We start from the raw sequence: 21425 nt of genomic DNA, 5'->3' as shown, positions 1-21425 counted from the left end.
GGAAAGTGGCAACTGTGCTCCCTATTGGAATGTGTTACATTTAACATGGCTGAGTTCCTACGGCTCCCGCAACCTACAAAACACGCACACAGATGTGATTCAGGATTCAAGCAGAGCAGCAGGGTGCTGGCTTGCCGCTGGCTAGTCCCCCCCCCCCTTTCTTCCCGTCCTTTCCCCGTTTGCCTGTAACGCCCATTTTTCAGATCGTTCGACTGTTCGTTGAATCACTGGGAGACACAAACACTCCAAAAAAGTGTTATCAGCATAGAAATTTATTTGAATTCAAAATAATATAGTTCTATTTAGAATACTGTAATAATTATCTAAAGCAATTATCACTTAGTGGCTCTGAAATAGGTCTAAAGATGTCATTCTTTTCAAGTCAAAAATATGTAAGAAGAATGTACAAGGAAGGAAAAATATAAAAAACAAGTTTGCTGAGTATCGGGAATTGTTACCAGAGGGACACACTAAGATACTGTAATGGAGTCCAAATTATAAAACATACACAGCAAGGAGTTCTGGAAAATAGCAATCCCCTGGAAAATAGCTCAGTAGCCTCAGTAATGCAAGAATACCACCACTTGGTTATAACAGGGCGAACCTCCTGAGGGACACAGGTAGTTATTCACTGTACTTCCCCTTTCTCTAACTCCTGTCCTCACACCGAGTTCTTTTTTTCCCCTTTAAGATCGGTTTCATGCTGTTGAAAAACTTTTGGTTTTATTTGAAAACTGGAGTAAACAACATCCTGACTGAAGCAGTCAACGGCTGAGTTGAAGATGCCCAAGGATCGAACTTTGGAAAAAGGTCAATCAGCCATTTAACAGAGACCATCGGGGGCTAACAGGAAAAAAATCAGATACCGTATGTTTGCTAAATAGATAAAAAGAATAAGCAGTAGAAAATGGGTGAAAACCCCACTTCACTGTGACCTAGACAATCAAAAGCAGACAGGTGACCTGTGATTAAACTCATTGACTTGTGGAGTGAGCTATTGGGAGGCTCCGAGACAGAGCTGGGTTTCCACAGTGGCCACGGCCCCAGTGCGAGCTCAGAAGGTCTCCTCCTCTCGCAGGTACTGGAACACGGACGAGAAGTCTTTCTTGGAGTAGCCCTTTGCGCACATCATCCTGTAGATCTGATGGGCTTGACTGCCCAGCAGGATCGGGCTCTTTGTGCTGGTAGCAGAGTCTTGTGCTAACCCCAGATCCTAAGGCAAACAGGGGCGGGAGAACACGGTGAGACCGGTAGGCAAGGCTCACTTGGGAACGGTGGCTCCTAATGCTTTGGTTTCAAAGAAGAAAAAATGAAGTCTGGAAAAAAGAAGATACTTACAAAAGATACTTCTGTGGTCAATTATGTATGTACTTTATAAGTGCTTTCATATAGTTACAAAACTGCTCTAGGCGGAAACTTTGATTTCTGAGTGTACTCTCCACTCCTCCCCCCTCCACCAGTGACTTGTTTTATTTTGACTTCGCATGAAGGTTACTCTAAAGGTGAGATCACACAGGCAAATGCTCTTCCAACTCTGCAGAAGCCTGGAAGCCCAAGTCAAACCCCATTTTGGAATCATTAGCTATCCATTCAATCTCTTATTCGACAAATATTTAGCAACTCCTGTAAGCTGGGCACGGTGCTGAGTGCTGGTGATACTGAGTCACTATTCTCATGGACCTTACTGCCCAGTGGGATGGACAACAAACCAGATACTGAAATTCCACCCAATGGAAGGAACTGGGTGGAAATGTCATTCCGCCCAATGACACGTGCTGTGAAGAAAAATAAAGCAGAGCGAGGGATTAGAATGTGATGAATGGTAAGGGGGTGGGGCGGGAGAGAGAGAGTTCTGATGGATGGAATGTGTAGGGAAGACCTCCCGGAGCCAAAGACACTAGAGCTCAGGCCTGAACGTTAAGGAGGCAGAGTTCTTCAGAGAGCTGGGGGACGAGCGTTTCAGGCAGATGGAACGGCAGGGTAAAGGTCCTGCAGCAGGACACCGCGTGGATAGTCAAAAAATAACATGAAGGCCAACGAGGCTGAGTCAGAGCGAGCGAAGGGGCCAGGAAGGGAAATGAGCCGGGACAGGCAGACGAGGAACACGGAAGTGTTAAGTGTCTGGATTTTAAGTGCAAGGAAACAATAGTCTTCACAAGGACCCTGTCACATCTCATAGACCTAATGCTTCCTTCTGAACGTTTCAGAAAACTTACGGCTGTTTAAAAATAGACAAAGTTAACATTATAAATCTTTTATTATTAAACTGTAGCTAATGGATACCTACAACCATAAAAATGAAATCTTGTCCAAACTTGAATTATCTGGGGTACATGGAAGACAGTGGAGGTCCAGGTAATTGACACATTATTCCCCTTATTTCATTCAATTGCGATTTTAAGAGCTGCAAACAAGTAGCAAAACCAACTAGATTTTTCTCCTTACCATTACCATGCTCATTTCCCTTACTCCGGGCAAAGTCAACAAGCAAAGCAAGGGGGAGACAAGAAGCAAGATGAGAACTATTTCTCCTCTTTGAAGAACATCCTTGATAACGGGGCAATTATCGATACCATCCGCTCGAGAGAGAAAATGATTCAAAATAAAAATAAGCAAAGGTTAAAGAATGAATTAAATCTCTAGCTTCGTAAATATGTATGATGCCACAGGTAGAAATATTATTTTGAGTTTATTTGCATAATTTTCACATGTGAACACATGGATTTGGAAAATCTACTTAACCTTCAATTCTTCTAAAGCTTTGACTAAAAAACGAGTTTAACAATCACCCACACAGTGAACAACTGTGGATGGCTCCGTGTTTGCTCACGCCCGACAAGCAGGCAGGCGAGCCTCTTCTGTCAACATCATTCAGCAGCACATCGGTAAGGTGCTTCTAAAGGACTGGGACAAATGCACATAGAAAGATAGCCCTTAATTTTTAACCCAGGAATACAACTAGAATGTAAGAACTCAGAAAAACAACATATTGACAAGACAACAGTGTTGGAGGAGGGGAACCTGTTAAGGGTTTTTCAAAGAGGCAAGTAAATTATTCCCCCAAATAAGAGTTCGGAAAACCAAAAAAGGGTAACGAAAATGCTTTGGTAGCAGCTACTTGAAAGGATGAACATTCTGAAGATGGAAAGGTGGCCTCTCAATCCTGTCCATCAGGGAAACGGCTATGCTGGGGGAGGTACCAGGAGTCGTCATGGTTTCCCAAAAGTTGTTTCTTAGTGCCCATGAGAAACAGACCTCTAGGCCAGGAGGCTCAGGAGAATGATCTAGTTTCTGCACTGACTTTGTTCTGACTACATACATACAACGTTAGAATTTTGTGATGTTAAGACCTAGAAAGAAATGTCCAGGCCCCTACTGATTTGGCCTGCTAGCATCACCTCCCTGGCACACGGACATTTAATGGCAGTTAAGCACAACATCTCTTAGTAAAGCAAAGCCCCGACTGCCCAACGAGGTGTAACTGCTTTCGTCGCTGCAGCACTCACAGGGCTTTCTTTCATCTCCATCAATTCGTCTGTACAAATCTAACTGGCTACGGTGTGTTCTTGCTACCGGCTCTTGGAGGTGGTGAAAGATTGTTTTTTTAAGTTCCTTTCTAAGTCCTCTCATCCTAAGCAACATTAAGACGGGTTCCTCTTTGTAAGGTAAATGACAACTGCATTTCGCAGAGGAAATGAGAGTAAAACAGAAAGTAGTATCCATATGTTTTATCAAGGTACTGTCTGTGCCACTAGTTGAAAAAGCTACCTTTTATTATCCCGAAGATCACAGCAGAGTCCTCTGGGGCAGGGACACTGGAGAAACATGGCTGAGGCACAGGCGTCCAGCGGAGGAGAGGCAGCCCCGGAGAAGAGTGCCCGAACAAAGCCAGCACCGTGGAAGGGCGGGGGGGCACACAATTCCGCGCCCTTGGGTTAGAAGCCTCCTACCCCTCATTACACTTTGCTTGTTAGCTGTCTCCTCTGCTGGAGCCCTTAGCAGTACTTTAGGAACCAAGTAAGCTAGCAGGTCGCAACCCAGATACAGACACAGAAAGGAAAGTGAGCATAACGTGCCTCTTTCATTCGTCCCTGTGCCTAATAAATCACCCTGCAGTGCCGATGGAAACAACGCACCCGAGGAGCTACTTTCTGTCTCCATCCACAGCCACACCGCACAATTATTAAAGGAGGATACGCAAACCTAAACAGAAGGGCCGGATTGGCCTAAAAATATTTTCTAAGATGAAACATGAGAAGAAACAAAACTGTAAAACAAGAGAGAGAGAAACAAAATGAGAAGCATCAAACGTTGCTTCATTCACTAGACATCTAAAGTGCCAGGTACAGTGCCAGGAGCAGAGCAGAGGGGCAAGGAAGGCGGAGCCAGGCAGAAGGGACAGCAAGTGTGGAAAGCAGGTCGGGGCAGCTGAAGCAGAGAGGGGAGCAGGGAGGCGAAGCTGAGCTGGCCGGGCCCGCAGAGGCCAAATCACTGAGGGCCCAGTAAGACCGTCTGCAGAGCGGGGCTTTAGTCTACAAGTAGCTGGAAACCATGAAAGCAACAAAAAAGGGAAAATGGCATCATCAGGTTTTTACATTTCAGGAAGCTCACGTTTCCGAGATGGGAAATGAACAAGAGGAGATGAGGATGAAAGGCAGGGAGACCAGGCATGAGCGGATGTGCCGTTGCCCACATGAGGCTTGGCCGAGGGACCAGTCGTAGCAGAGGAGGGAATGGAGGACTCAAGACACTGTCAAAGCAGGATGGACAGAACGCCACGGGGACTAAAGGAGCGAGTGTGTATCCAGGGGTGGGCACCGTTACTTTTGTAATCAGGAGAAAGAATGTCAATTGGGTGAGGTGGGTGTAAGCTCTATGCAGGAATCTGAAATTCCGTTCATCTACACAGTATTTCCTAAAGCTGAGATCACAAATGTGAAGAGGCCAAGCTTGCTTTTCAAATGACTGATGCATAAACACATACCCTAATCCAGAATGATGTATTTAGAAACCTAGTATCGTGAGAAAGAGCCTCTCTCTCCTTCTGTGGTGTGTGTATCCCATGCCAATGTATTATCAACCATCAGAAAATTCCTACTGCTTCCCTTCAAAAGGCTTGGCAAATTAACGTAAATTCATGATGGAGAACAAAATTTTACCAGCTCAGATTATAAACAAACCCAAGCACAAAAGAAAAATCCCAGCCTGTTCTTTTCATTTGGAAAGTAAGAAACAAAAATGAGTAAGATGAAGATTTTTATCTAAGTTGCAACTGGTTTCCAGGGAGTAAGTGAATCATTATTTTAGTAATTTGCCTTCTAGGATTTTGCCTTCCATGTCTGTATGCTTTGTTAAAGGTGGGGAGGGGGATGGGGAAAGGGATGGATGCAGGGAAGGAGGAAGGGAGGGAAGGAGAATTAGCCCATGAAACATCCCCGACCTCGGGGAGCCTCTGCATTTACCATACCTTAGCCATGAGTGTTGTTCCGAATCCACCCTCGTAGTTATTAGCCGAGGGAACGCCATCCATCACCCCGGGTACAGGATTGTAAGTGTCACTTGACCAACACCGTCCTGAGCTCATATTTAGGATTTTAGCCAACAGTTTTGGGTCAAGCCCTAACCTGTCAAAGGTCAAAGGAAAGAAGTGTTAAATGTCAAAATGTGCAAGTCATGCGTGACTTATCTGTGAGTGAAGATGCTCTGTCTTCTCTCTCCATTTATTGTATGTCTTCAAAAATCAAAGCAGATTGATGAGGGTGAAAAATCCAATCTTAAATTATAACGTATTAAAGGCTAGTGATTAAACCATTCTGACAGCCTGCAATGAAAGAAAACCTTCTGCCCTGTCCTACTTTGAAGAAACAACACACAGTCGCATGAAAGCGTGGTTGGTGAATCACATGTAGGTTGTCTGGGGAAAAACAAATGTCCTCTGTTGAACATTACGCATCTACGTGTCACAGAGAACCTTACACTGATATGGTCATCTGAATTCTACGTTCTGCATTCACGAATGACATGCTTCAGAAAGGACCACTGACAGATAAACTGGGCCCCCTGCGAGTCTGGGCGCATATTCATTTGTTTATTCTTTTAGCTTTTCTGAGAATAAATGCAAGAGACGAGCCACGAGCAGGCAGTACAATGAGCTTAAGAGAAGTTATCATTATAAAAGAAGACATTGCTGCAAACTTTTCCTTATTCATTAAATCTTCATCAGACAGTCCTGCTTATGAAGCAAGTCTGCAGAGTTGTGACATATGCCATCTACTCCGAGACACGCATTATAGTTCCGGGTCAACTGCTGATAAGGTTACTGATCCTGATAAAACAAAGCCTGCCCAAGCGGAAACGTCATTTGTTCTATCACTGAGCTGATGGCATAAATGGCTGTTCAATGTGGACCTGGGGAAAAAAAAAAGAATCAAAATGCTGTAGGACTTTGATCCTCAGTCTCCTAATGCCATTTGGGAAGCTCAGTTTTGATAACTACCACTAAAGCAAGATTCAAATAAAACTTGCTTTTTCTTGAGACCAATCTCTTCCAGAAATTTAAAAAAAAAAAAAAAGCTTGAGAAAAGACACACATGGATGTGGCACCAACACTGCATTCCGGCATGTTTAGGTTCTTGTTCATTTGTTCCAAACGTACGATGCTGACTTCCAAACCTGAGCGTTATGACCAGTGAACATTTTTCCAGTGTTGGGACAGGGGCCTCGGGCTGGTAGCCAGGGAGTGTGTGGACTCACTGTGTAACACAACTGTTCTGTAACACCATTCGGCATGCCGTGTGCATGCATTCACAGGGTGGATCGTGTTCCAGTGAGCCGTTTTCCACAGGAGTATGAGAGACACAACAGATTCCATCTAGATCACCTATTACACATCTTGTTCAACAGCAGACTGCTGGGAAAAATCCCGGCAGTTTCATTCATTCCTTCATAAAGATCCAAGTTCGCGATGCTTTCTCTCCCCTTTTAAATCAAAGCAGGCTATCAGTATGCTGTTGTAGCAGATGACTTAGGAAAAGAAAAAGCTAATGTCTTTAGGGAAGAACTGTGAGAAGTAAAATCACAAACTAACAATTAGATAATCTGCTATAATTGCAAATATGTTCTCTAAGCACAAATGTCCAAGGATCTGTATGTCTAATGTGTTCCGTGAGCAGGGAATATTTTTAAAGATCCCAAAGCACTGCCTTGCCCTTTCAAGTGAAATACAATTTAGCGGCTTCCTAATTTAGATTCTTTGAAAATGGCTTATCGTATTTCAAGCCGCAGGGTCACTCCCCTCTTTATAATCCACCAGGTTATACTTAACAGTCCCTCCCAACCGTCTTCATTACTAAAGACATTCACACTCTGTCTGCAATACCAAAATGGTGAGCAAAGCTGCGTATCTTTTGTAAACCCCCAAACTTCATTTTCCTCGAATGTTCAAGGAAAAATACTGGCACTGATTTCTGGAGTCCTTTCTGGTGAACACATCGCTATTCAGAAACTTCCTGAGGGGCACAGGAAAAAACAAGGTGGCAGTTGCTATGTGCTCACTTTTTGGTCTGATGCCTCCCACCAAGCCGATTCCCCTTAGAAGAAGGCTACTCCCTCTCCGCTTTGCCTCCACCCACCACCCTGCAGCAAAGTGTATCATTAAAAAGAGCAAGTTAGAAGTGTTTTGCATTTCATCTTTCCGAGGATTCTTTCACTGGCACATACATAACTGACAGTTAAAATTAGACATGATATTAAAATCAGTTACTGAAGTCCTCTGTCTTCCACTGTGCCCAAGGCTAGTAATGGTCTGAAACCAGCTAGAATACACAGTAATTGTCATTCAGAGAGTCTATCCTAGAACGTCATGCTTCACTGGAGAAGACTGAGTTTCCATCTGAAATCAACAAATTAATCCAAGACAGGTATCTGAAAGGGCAAGTTTAATAGGAAGCAGCTACTGGGCTCTCAACCATGATAAAATGTTATTGCTGTTTCCCTGTAAATTGGCTGGGAACATATGATACTTTCTGCATAAGAGCCCCACTGCTGCTCAGGAGGTACGCAGCTCAAGCCATCAAAAGGATGACAGTCTGTCAGTCCCCATAACGACTTGCCACTGGATGTGGTTCGAGAGTGCACGGGTGCGTGCATGTGGCTTCGCGATTGCTGGAATGTTCTAAACAGAGTGATCTAAACCGAGTGAATTCATTGCTCTGACCACATATATAATGCAACTCAAATAAACGTCCCTGTGTCAAATCTACTCACCTTTAAAACACAAGAATTTTAAATGAACTATTGGGAGAAGTAAAAATGCAGAAATTGTAAAAAATTTAAAGACAATCCAAACGTTTACCTTTGCTGTAGCCAAGGCTTTTAAGGGCCAAGTAACTTTGTTCACTTTATATTCTCTGTAAGTATCCACCTATACTGTTTGGTTTTACGTCAGAACAAAGCAAATAACGTCACTAGACTGAGGGGCTCGTATACAGGCACAGCTCTGGACACGAAACGTCTAAGACCATGTCAATCTCATCAATCATGCAGTTATCCGCCTAGTGCTCACACGGATCTGCCAAGGAGACCACAGTAAAGAAGCTAAGACTAAATTGTAATGCAAAAAAAAATACAACAAGGTTTTTTTTTTAAAGTTCCAACAGTGGGGGTGGGGGTGGCGGGGTGAGGGGAGAAGCTAAGCAGCTGGGGCCCGCCTCCACAAGTGGGCCAGCGAAGCCACACAGCGAAGCCACACACCCAGATACCTTTCACCTGAGGCAGGAGCAGTGCCTGCCTCCCTCACTCCCTCCCTTCTCCCCTCCCTCCTCTCCTCATCCACTTGACAAATCTTCACTGAGTGCCAACTATATGCTAAGTATGTTCTTAAGATACGGCAATAAGCAGACAAAGCCATCCCCCTACGTGGAGCTCGCGTTCCAGTTAGGAAGGTGCGATAAACAAATAAAAACATAACGCCAGCCAACGAGTAGTGTTAGGAAGAACAAGCATCCAAGCACAATTCGATTCCAATACTATCTGCCACCACCATCACATCAGCCACTACCATGTACTGAGCACCTCCGTGCCAGGACCGGTTTTAAAGATGCACATGGAGCAACTCATTTAATCTTAACAACCACCCTACGGATAGATGCTACTATTTCTGTCACATTATAGATGAGAAAAGTTTGGGTCCACAGCAGAGCAGGGACGCAGACACCAATTGGCACCCAAACCCGCACCACCCGGAGTCTCCCTGGCTCGTGTGGGTACTGAATCTGATAGCCGATCAGTCAACCTGACGGCATTTTATCAGCTTATTAAGAAATGTGCTCAAACTTTTATTACAGACCTTTTGCCGTTTGTTCAACCTACTAAGGTATATACTTAGGGGCCTCAGTCACCACCTTAAAAAGAAAACGACGGCATCTTCTACAGGCAGTCGCCGCGACACCCCAGTTATGCTCGTGGGAAAGCGTTTGTCTCGAACAGCCTTCCAGAAGTTCAGCTGTCCATTAAGCTCTTGGTGGAAAAAGACAAGACGGGTGTTGCCACAGGGGCCTGGGGCCGGTTGGTAATGCAAATAACGTCTTCTATGACCACTATCGAAAACAACGAAACAAAAACAATTCCCAGAGGAGCAAAACTAAAAACAACACAACACAACGCACATCATCGGAGCTGTTCCTCTGCGATGCACAGGGACAAAAACTCTCCAACACAAGCAGGACACTGGGAGCGCCAGGAAGCTACGTTCCGAGTCCCCACAAGAGCCCAATTAGAAGGCAGAAAGGTCTCATAAAAAAGAATCCTGAAATATGTTGTATACCAGTATTTTTTATGGTTTACTTTTTTATAGCATTTTAAACTTTCACTAACATCCATAAAGACTCACTGTAAAAGATCATAGAGTCAGTAAGAGTTTTAAACTGTAAGAGTTTATTCTTCTATATATATATATAAAAAAGCAAATATCAGTGTTCTGGAAAAACAGACTTAAGAGAATGAAACTAATCGAAATGATCGCTCCACAGGAACAGGTGACTCAATCTGTGAATGTTGACATTAATGCGCTAAAAAAATTTTCACTTTGGAGTGGACAGAATACAAATGTGGCTGCACCACTTCGATGCTGTGCCACTTTGGGGGAATTTACTACTTGGGAATTCGTGTTTGCTGATGCCAATTTTCTCTTTCACCTTGCAAAGCCCAATAAATTGTGGCTGCTCTCTCTACTCTATTAGAGAACAATCCTGTCATTTTCAACCGCGTCTGTAAACTATGGGAAAAGACAATGGCAGAAGCAATCATTTTCAGAACTTCCCAACCACTGAGAATCTTTTAAGATAAACTGGTAAAGCCCTAATGTTATAAAAATAATTAATACAATCTGAAGCACCAGAAACATAAAGTTCATTGTAACAATTAAGTAAAACTAGTGAGTTCCTGCTTTGTGTTCAAACATAAATGTACCAGAACAGTAATATAGATAGAGTTTTGGAAAAAAATAAGCATTTAAAACTTTCATATTTCTAAATATTGTTTTTATCATAGTGGATATCAAGGCCAATGATAAGATAAAACCTATTTATTGCTTCAGCTTTTAACATTTCTATTTGGAATTTTATCACTTTTCATGTTCTCTTTGATAAGCCACTCTAAGTACCTAATGTACACATTTCATTCAATTTATTTGATTCAACTGGTTTTCACACTGTTCTTTATTAGCTGGTATCTAGAGTTAGACTTCCACAAGCATTTACCGTACAAAATCTTCATTTTCAAATGGCAAGCGATCATCTCCTAAGGGTTTCGCTAGGAAAAGTATCTGCGGAAGCCAGAGGCCAGGCACCGTGCCCAGGGAACCTCCTGACGGGGGGCGCAAGGGAAGCAGCAGAGTGTACGCACTCAGGCACCGACACAGAGGGAAATTTCAGGACAGCGTAACCTACATTCGTCTCGGCTTGTACTTTTCTACAATGTTTTCATTTATATCCAGAAAAATAAGGGTAAAATTCTAAAGATGCACATGTGTATTAATGCTCGAATCCTGTTGTCAACACCAATTAATTTTGTATGCCATTTTGGTTTCAGAAATTTACATTTTCTTCTTCCATGAAATTAGTCTAGAGGATGGACATGTAAACAAGTTATTAGTAACCAGTTTTTCAATTATAATAAGTGACCCATAGCCTAAAATTGGCTACAACAGAGAACAATGAATAGCTTCCTATATACACTACCAGTTTTATTAAAGCTTTGTACAGATATGCTAAGTTTACCACTTTAGAAACATTCAATTTGAAAATGTAAATGGTACAGGATATTGATAAACCAATTAGCGCTGATGCAAAGCAAATTCCTCTTTTATCTCAATTACAAGATGACAACTTAATAGGTCAAGATAGTTTAACATCTGAGACAAGGGCAATTCAATAAAACAATAGTATCTTGATATGGTAATTAAGAGGAAATGTGAATCCATTACTATGTTTTAAAAAATATCTCAAGTACTTTGGTTCTTTTTATTGCTTTTATCAAAAGCTGTGATATGAAACACCGGTGTGATTTGTGATCTATTTGGTACACAGTTTTGGAAAGTGTGAAACAAACGTGAATAAAACATCTTGCTCTATAAGCATTTTTTAAACTAAGAAATATGTATTTATTATAATCATGAAATCCAAACATTAAAAAATTAATTAGGTAATTAATCATATGTAGCAGTCCCAACCCCCAAAATTGCAGGCTAAAATCAGACATAACCTTCGGCACTCCAAGGGATGAACATCATTGGAGGGCAAACAGGGTTCCTGAGTCACTTTAAGCAAAGTGTGGATGCCACTTTATTTCAGTGGAAAGACACAGCTGTAATGTCAAGTGACAACGCCACAGGTACGCACAGGAGTTGCAGCTTTAAAATGCCATCCAGTTTAAGCAATAAGCAACCAAGAGCCCTTTCAGGGTAGATTTTGGGGAGTATATTTAAAGTAGGCACATAAAACAAGTAATGTGGTAGCATAACACTTGAATTCACTGTACATTAAAACCACGTTTTATACAAATCTGTCCTCTACTGTCAAAGCGTGTTTAAATTGTATAGTAAAAGTGTTTCTTGCATCTCAACATCTTAGAAGAAAGGGAACTTCCACAGGAGGAGGACAGAGAAACTTCGAGTACACAGTGCAATACATTTGACGGCCATGGCGAAGACGAGTCACACTCTCCAGGGCCCCCTTGGTCATCAAACAAGCAAAGTCTATTAAAGTTCAATAATGAAGTACTTTCAAATGCTCCCGGATCAACTCATTTGTCTCTCATAAACATTTTTTTCAACATCAAAAAAATCCAATGGAAAAGTTCGTTTGATTAGCATGTGAGAAAGCAAGAGAGAAAGAAATCGTGAGTACGTGAAATTGTCCTGTTCCACAAACCTGATTCCAAGATTCATGGCCTCAGCAGTCCCGATCATGGTAATGGCTAACAGCATGTTGTTGCAGATCTTTGCAGCCTGCAAATACATGGAGTGCGTGTTAAGTGTCTTTATTCTCAAGTTATAATTTACAGGAAGTTTTCCTTCACTCAGTTCCATGTGCTTTTTTCTAAAAGAAAGAGCATTCAACAGTTGACTCTCTGCAATGGGGAAAGGAACAGTGTACCACATGCTTCCCTCTGAGCCTTACACACTATCTGTCCCAAAGCAGAGGCTGGGGGTATCTCTTCCACTAGGTAAGAGCCCACAGAGTTCTTCCTGTGGGCTTGGCCTGATGGGGAATACTGATCTATGCAGCGTCACCTCTCTTTAAGGGGTGGGGCTTATATCCTCATTGGTGAAACAGGAATAACACACGGAAGGAGAAGGCAGTGAACAAACGAAAACAAGTGTTAACTTGTAATGGTAGAGGCTATAGGACAGAGACAGTAGCAGTTCAAAGAAACAAGGTCAGTGAGGGAAGGAGCAGAGAAGAAGTGGAACCTGAAACCCTTGGTCAAGGCCAGGCAGGATTTAATTAGGCAAGAGAAAGAAAGGAGAGGGGCGTGGGGGAGGTAAATATATAAGAGCATGGGATGTTCCTGAGAACAGCAAGAAAAAGGACTCACGTGCACATGTTTTAAGGAATGTAAGAAATGTGTTAGTGAAGACTGGGGCAAGAGCTATGGAAGCTAGGGAAGGTGGAGAGTTAAAATGTGACATGATGGGAAATAGGGACCTATTCAAAATTTCAGAGTGGAGAAGCGCTATGATGATACACGCATCTTGATGGAGTTGGTTTTGATGGAGCTGGGCAGAGCGGTGAACCTGGGATGGGAGACCCATTAGGCCTCTGGGCAGTAAACGAGGTGTGAGACGGTGAGAGAAAGATCGGATCAGGTAACGCCTATCTGGAATGGACAAGACAGTCCACAATGAGAGCTGCTGAAGCAAAAATGAATAGAACCAGAAGACTGACGGGACAGAGGCATGGAAACGAGAGACATATCAAGGACCATACCACAGTCTCGAGTTAAGATCAAGCGGGTGCCCATGACCAGGACAAAGCATTAAGGGGTAGGAGTGTGTGTGTCTCCTGGGTGACAGAGGGCCAACCAGCTTGATTCCGGAGTTCCGGACTTTCATTCACTTCTATCCGACCAGGAAGTTGATGTAACATATTCCCAAGTGAAAACTTTTTGGTTTTCAAGAAAAAGATTAAAGTGCACAGATGACATCTCCCTGACTGTACTGCAAATAAAGCCATAGCAAGTAATTAGAAAATCAGAAGGAGGATAATAGCAACTCAGACCACATAAGCACCACAAATAGAAACAGTGTTAAGAATGACCAGTGGTCACTGGGATGGTAAGTCAAAATCTGAACGATGGAACTCGGTATCTTTTTTTATAAGTTAACTGACTGATGTCTGCTTAATTCCAACAGGAATGAAGGAAAATTAATTTAATCCAAATTAGTTGAAGAAAATTTGAGCAGACAAAAAACGCACAGATTAAACAGGGGAAGGAGGAGTGAGAACACGGTCAGGAACGAGAAATGAACATCAGTGACTCCACACCACAGGTCAGGCTTACTGACGGGAAAGCATTACCTGCCCAGTCCCGACAGCGCCGCAGTAGACCACGTTGGCACCCATGCAGCCCAGCAGCTCCTGGGCAGCAGCAAACTCGTCTTCCACTCCTCCCACCATGAACGTGAGGTTCCCAGACCGAGCAGCTCCCACACCTGAATGGTTTGGGGAGAAGGGAGAGTAAAATTAAATTAGACACAATCTCCAAACCAAGTGAAAACATCTTGGTTCCAAACTATATTTGTCAGGCATGTGCAGGCTACTCTAAATTTCTCCTGGAATATTTTAATAATCAAGTACAATATTATGTAGGTTAATCATAAACCAAAGGGACTTACAGATTTACTCAAACTCTCAATTCGTCTTAAATATTTTGGCACAATCATGGCACAATAGGAATGAGAATTTGAAATGTGAATTTGATCATTCCCATGCATCTCTTGTTCTCCTAAGAAACGCATTTGGTAACAGAAAGTATCTAAACAAAGTCACCTGTGTCCTGGCCAGCATGGGGGCAGCCGGAGGAGTTTACTGCCCAAGTGTAAATCTAGGGTCTCTGCCTCGCTCCCTTGCTGTCCCCACACGAGCTACAGAAGAGACCTCCAAAGAGAGAGACCTGGCCCTTTCTCCCGTAAACAAGTAGGCATTTCAGTAAGAAATGGGTGCTCATTTAGCCTGATTGGTCAGATGTGCACTTTCCAGTATTACTTGATTTTTCTTTTCCCTCCTGCTACCCACCTTTTGGGCAATTCATTCCTAGTGATTGAACAGGAAGAAGAAACAAACTTTTACACTGGTTTGGCCATTCCTTAGCATATTTTCACAGGAGTCTGACGCGTGCTCATTAATTGAAACGATTGAAGAAAAACAACTTCTACTTTAGCACAGACAGTATGGCCTACACTTATCCTAGAAGGGGCCTGGAGGGCTTCATTCGTCTACATTTTATTAACTGTAAAATAAAACCAAGACTATTACTATTTTTAGTATTACAGAAATCTTTTTTTATTTATTTTTTTTAATTTTTTTTTATTGTTATTTAATTACAGTTGTATGCCTTTTCTCCCCATCCCTCCACCCCACCCCAGGTGAACCCACCTCCCTCCCCCCTAGTATTACAGAAATCTTAATTCATAATTTTCCATTTAGGTTTTGTTGTTCAAAACCAGGAAAGTATTCGGAAGAGCTATACTAGTACAATTTTTGCCTTTAGAACTTATTTTATAGCACAGCCAGGAATAAAGAAACCCTAATTGTCTGCACTATGAATCAGATCTGGCCATTAGAATAGACAGCTGCAAGTAATGGTCTACTTTTGAATTTAATTTATTCAGTGAAATTCACAGTTTTTATACATAAAAAGCTCAAGTGAGGAGAGCCCTATTTCATTCAAATTGTGAATATTTTGCAACTGCCAAATCAAGTAGCCTCTCTATTTTACAGGTCACGCTATCTTTAACTAATTATTAAAAGCAAGAGAAGTCAGCATTCTGTTAGCCAAACAATTTTGGGAGAGGGAGTATCCACATGTTATAAAAGCCTGGGATGCTCATACATATGGTAAAATTACATTATTTCATAATATTTTCAGAGGCACTTTGGAATTCATTATGTCTAAAACCCCAATTATAACAAATGCTTTTAATTAGCTGATCTGCGTCATTTGAATATTGTGATAACATTGACTTTTAAGTGACTATTATTTTCTTAGTTTCTAATTTACTTCAAGATGGTAGATCATTAATGTTTTACAATTATTTTTCTCCATTTCTAAAGCCATTATTATCCAAACCACATAACCACCCTTACTTCTAATCCTGTTGATCTGACCTAGAGAAATTAGGCAGACAATTTAAGTCAAAGCTTACAGACAAATTCAGCACTACCCATCATAGGTCAACTGCTTTGGGTCCAGATTACAGACTGCTAAATAGCTTCACAGAGTCATTCATTAAAGGAAAAATTAATGCTGACAATGGTTCTCATCTGGTTAATCTTTTGACGGGTATACTTTCTCACTTGTTCAAACACATATTTCAAAAAGAAGAAATAAGTTACTTAAGCAAGAGAAGTCCACAAAAGAAAGAATGATTCATCTTTTCATTCAGAGGTCTGTAGTATTTCCACTCTTCCTTGCTCTCAGCATGGTGGTATAATTATTTTAGTCATAACCTATATTCCACTGTGAGGGTCTGACTAAACTGGCTAATTCTAAAGTTTTGGCATTCCTTGGGACCAGATCTTATCTTTCCGTTCATATTCCTCTGACCACACAACATTATCAAGCCTAGTCTCACTGCAAAGGCAAAATTAAGACCTAAATTATCCTAAAATACGTGCAACCATTTTGAGCTTAGAAAGTAACATCTAGAAACCTGGGACTCTTAAGCTATGGAAGACTCTTACAGATTACGGAAGGTATTATATACATTTTAATGTTTATAAATAATAAACAATAAATAAACTTACTACACTGTCATGCAATTTTAAATAATTCAAGTCCACTTCCCCAAATAGAAAAACATGGATAGCCCTGGCCATACAGCTCCGTTGGTTAAGAGCACTGTCCTGATACGCCAAGGTTGTGGGTTCGATCCCTGGTCAGGGTACATACAAGAATCAACCAATGAATGGATAAAATAAGTGGAACAACAAAATCGATCTCTCTCTCTCAAAATTAATTTAAAAAAACATGAAATACACACTCAGGCAGCTGTGAGAATACTGGGAGAAATATTTATTTTGCTGTTTTAGTAATTGTATATACAAACCCAAAATACATCCAGTGCTTAATTCTATTACAACACAATACTTACTGAACCTTATTAAAATTTTTGATTGTGTTACCTGATTCCTCCATTACACTATCAGCTCTTACAAGGTCAGCATGGGGTTTATGCCAGCATTCCCATTCGCTATCGTGGTGCAGGATACATTCAATGGCTGGCTGTTCAGTAAATACATTTATGAACATGGCAGAAGGAGAAAAGAATCCAGAATGGAGTATCTGGTTAGGGGATATGCCACTTGCTGGCTGTAATTATTAACAAATTACTTAACTTCTCTGAGTCTCAGTGTATAAACTTGGGAAAAGTATTAATAACTTCTTCATAGAGTGGCTGTGAATATACAAGATCTGTCCAGAAGGTATCCAGCCATGTAACATGAAAAATACAGACATTTACTGAAGATACAAGAAATACTGTACATAGGACAATGACACCTCAGTCCCCTTCAATGTAGGCACCTCAGGACCTCACACAGTTCTCTCGATCACCATCAGATTCCCTGTCGTATTTTCCTGAATCTCACTGAAGGTCTCAAATCCTTTCCTTTCCAAAGGTGATTTTAGTTTTGGGAAAAGCCAGAGGTCACAGGGCACCAAATCTTGACTATAGGGGAGCTGGGTCACCTGGGTGATTTGATGTTTCACCAAAAAGCTCTGCACAAGATGTGATGCATGAGCGGGCTTCTTGTCGTGATGAAGCTGCCAATTGCCAGTTGCTCATAGCTGTGTCCTTCTGAATCATCCAAATAGCTTCCACGGAGAATGTTCAAGCTTAACACAAAATTTGATGCAGATCCATTGCTCTATTCACTCAGTCATTTTGAATGTGATAGCCACACAGTGCACATACTCACTCAATAGCATCTACTGCCCCCACTGACTAGCACAGTGAGGTTCGTCATTGTTCACACATGTGCATTCTAGTCTACTCTCCTTGGCTGCCAGGTTACACTGATGTCACACAAACCATTCTCGTTATATTAACAATGGCTGGAATTTTTCCAGACAGACCTCATATGAACATATGCTGTAAAACATAAAATGCTATTTAAATGTAAGGACTTACTACTCTGTAACTTGAGTTGGTGATGTGGGAGTTTTATCTTTACCTACATAATGCCTCGAGTCCTTTCGAATTTGGTTATCTAAGTCGTTGGCTTCTTTGGGATAATTTTAGCCTTTCTGGCTAAATATTAGCTGTCCTGGACTGAACCTATTGACAATGGAAGCGGGCTAGCTCAGGTTAGGAAACACTCAAGTGGTCCATAGCCAGTGATGTTAAGATTACAGTGAAGTCCTGGCCGATGTGGCCCAGTGGATTAAGTGCCACCCTGCAAACCAAAAGCTCACCCATTTGATTCCCAGGCAGGGCACATGCCTGGGTTATAGGCCAGGTCTCCGGTTAGGGGCATACAAAGGGCAACTGATGGATGTTTCTCTCTCCCTTTGATGTTTCCCTCTCTTTCTCCCTCCTTTTCCCTCTCTCTAAAAATAAATGAATAAAACCTTTTAAAAAAAAGATGGCAGTGGAGACCACCTGTGAAACCTTTCAATGGCAGAATGGTATAGGAAAAGCAACAAAACTGCTGTACTTGCTTGGTTTTATTCACTTAACAAAATTAAACCAAGAATCAAGCCCTGTGGGTCATGGATGAATAGCCCATGTCCCTGCTCCTAAAGTGGCACACTGGTGATCCAACCACCTCTCTCCTCCCTACCACCCTGAACTGAGCCAGCGCTGTCTCTCGCCTGGATCATTCCAATGGCCTCCTTCTGGATCTCCCTTCAGCTCTTGCCTCCAGTCTATTCTCCATACAGCAGCCAGGGGAATCCTCTTAACACATAATCTAGTTCATCATACTTCTTCCCTACTCTCAAGCCTCCAACAGCACCCCATCCTCTCAGTAGAAAATCCTAAGTCCTACAAAGTCCTACGTGATGTGGCCCTTGGCTACCTCTCCTATCTCATTTCATACCATTCTCTGCAATGTTCGCTGCTCTCCAGCCACCCGGCCTCCGTGCTGTTCCCGAAGCAGGTACAGGACCTCCCCATCGCAAAGCCATGCACTTGCTGTTCCTTTTACCTGGAATATTCTTTCCCTAGATGTTTGTGACTTGTTTCTTTCACTTCACTCGGGTTTCTTCTCAACATTCACCTCTTCAGAGAGGCCGTGCCTGACCAATTTAATAATCTAAAATGGTACCCATCCCTCTCTATCCCCTTTTCCTGCTTCAATTTTGTTCACAGTATTTATTACTTACCCCCTGCTTATAAACATCTCCACTCATCTGCTTCTGGTCCGTACTCCCCAAGTGAGAACTAGGTCCACGACAGCAGTGACTCTGTTGGCTCATTCACCCCACGGTCACAGTGTCTGGTACGTAAGAGATGCTCAGTAAATACAGTCTTTGTTCAGAGGGGGGGGGTGGCAACGGCAGAGGGAAAAGCAAGGAAGTGGATGACTGCGGTACTGTGTGGTAACCGATCTCAGGGACGCACGTGACATGTCGAGGATCACGGACAAAGCATCTGTCGTTCTATCAGTCACGAAGTGCTCCTCGACCTCAGTTTTTCATCTGTAAAGTGAGATGACTGAACAAGACTATCACTGAGTTACTTTCAAGCTTCTGAAACTCTGTAATTTGGGATTCTCAATTTATATACATCCAACTCCCCCACGTTTATCATAATCATACTCAAAACCAAGGCATACTTCATTTTATACAAATAATATATAAATAGTCTCAAATTAGGGGAAAGAATCCGAAAATGAATCTCCTCCCATAACCACGTTCATTAAATCTAACCACGTGTGGTTGCCCTCACTGCTATATCTGACACTTCCCTGGGAAGATGTCCTCGGTGTTCCTCTCCCGTGACCTGAGCGTTAAGAAACACTGACCTCATCTGCACAGACAAATGAAAAGGCAAACGTCCAAACCATTGAAAATGGGCGGCTGACAGACATCTGCGGTTTCTCTTGGTGGTCTGGTTTGATTTCAGTCAACCTTACAGTGGAGAAGCACTTCAAGTCTAATTTAAGCCTCTCAGTCAGCCCTCCCCAACCCCTTATTTAAAAAGGTATCACAGGAAGCCTCCATTATCTTTTCTTCCTTGTTTCTTTCTTCCCACTTCATACTTAGAGTTGACAGTAAAAAAAAAAAAAAAAAAAAATCAACCACCTGAAATCCATTCTTGAACGGCTCTCAACCCTGGGAGTGAGGAAGAAACAATCCCCGCCTTCAGGAGTTTGAAAACTAGTGTTTGTGATGGTAGTGGGTGTGGGTGTGTATCTGGGTGTAGAGGGGAGGCAAGAAGAGAGAAGGCAAATACACAATTATGAATAATAAAAGACTCAGGCTACAGGAGGGGTGTAAATATAGTTGGACAAAGGTGCAAAGAAGAAAATATCAACAAGTATCTATTCAGTGCCTTTAACAATTTGCAAGATCTTTGTGCTAGGTGCAAAGATTCAAGGAGTAGGCATATTTTATGAATCAAAAGTCAGGACCTGTTTTCTGGGATGAGACTATTTGAAATACAGATATTCCAAAAGTCCAAAATGGAATAGGTATAAAACACAGTCTTTGCCCTTGAAAGGTCTAAAATATAATTAAGGGGAAGAGACATATACTCAGAAGTACATGCCAAAGGTAGCATCATATACCGAGTGTCAGGTGGAGGAAGACAATGCCACCAAATCCTGATTCCCCCTTTCCTTCCATTTTTCAACGTCTGTCATTGAAAGAATAATGAATTCTCAGGAAAAGAAAGGGTGAAAAAGGAAACAAGAAATTTTTCTCTGAGAGTAATGGTCTTGCTTTCAACTGTGGGTAGCCTTGTGAAAACGTTGATGATATTGGTATTCTGAATCCATCTGCAAACTGTGTTCCCTGCATTTTATAATAACGTGGAACTGGGCCGATAGTTTCCTGTGTTTGATAAGCAGACACTGGGTTCTGCCTGTTACCTAACTGCACATAATATCCCACCTTTCTTCACTACAGATACCAGTTCGTTTATTAGAACAAAACAATCAGAAAACTGAAAATAAGAATTAAGAACACCAAAAATAAAACCACAAGACTGGACAATAAAATTTCAAATATGCACCTGAGTAACTTCGAAGCCTTGGCAAACTCCATTTGGGAGAGGAATAAGGCAGCCTCAAGGAAACATAACTTTTCCTTGAACTGAGTTACATGTTTTCAAAAATTCTTATTTGGAACTTTATGCAGGAGACAGCAAATGAAGTAATGGACAATGTTCTTCATATTTTTACATCAAGAATAAGTGATTTTTTTTTCAAGATAAACTGAGTTAAAACTCAGTTCTTGCTTTATATCCTCTTCTGGCTAATCTTAGCCTTGTACCTGTAACACGGGTCAATATTAACATTAAATCAACTCTTTCTAAGTTTGTGCTTATCGATCTCCCGATCTGAGCAGTTTTATTTGATTTAAGAACCAAAACAGACTGTGCATCAACATGAACGTACCAGCAGCTGAAGACACTTATTCAGTATTACTCACCATTTCTATAGAGTCTCAAAGTTCCTATTTTCTTCCATTAAGTAGAC

At 41.8% G+C, this 21425-nt stretch overlaps 1 protein-coding gene across 1 annotated transcript in view; it reads right to left on the bottom strand.

Moving 5' to 3' along the window:
* Positions 1-254: 254 nt before the first annotated feature.
* The window catches only part of HIBADH (3-hydroxyisobutyrate dehydrogenase), a 97445-nt gene continuing 76274 nt past the window's right edge, over positions 255-21425 (bottom strand). Inside the window, exons 5-8 of the mRNA XM_024562863.3 lie at positions 14079-14212; positions 12429-12505; positions 5468-5624; positions 255-1213 (exon numbers count right to left, since the gene is read on the bottom strand). Coding sequence (XP_024418631.1) covers positions 1055-1213; positions 5468-5624; positions 12429-12505; positions 14079-14212 — 527 coding nt within the window. The 3' untranslated portion in view covers positions 255-1054. The remainder of the gene's footprint in view (positions 1214-5467; positions 5625-12428; positions 12506-14078; positions 14213-21425) is intronic.

This window comes from Desmodus rotundus, chromosome 6 (genome assembly GCF_022682495.2).
Source record: "Desmodus rotundus isolate HL8 chromosome 6, HLdesRot8A.1, whole genome shotgun sequence".
Lineage (NCBI taxonomy): Eukaryota > Metazoa > Chordata > Mammalia > Chiroptera > Phyllostomidae > Desmodus > Desmodus rotundus.
The sequence above is the reverse complement of the archived record's forward strand: the minus strand, read 5'-3'. Positions and strand labels throughout refer to the sequence as shown.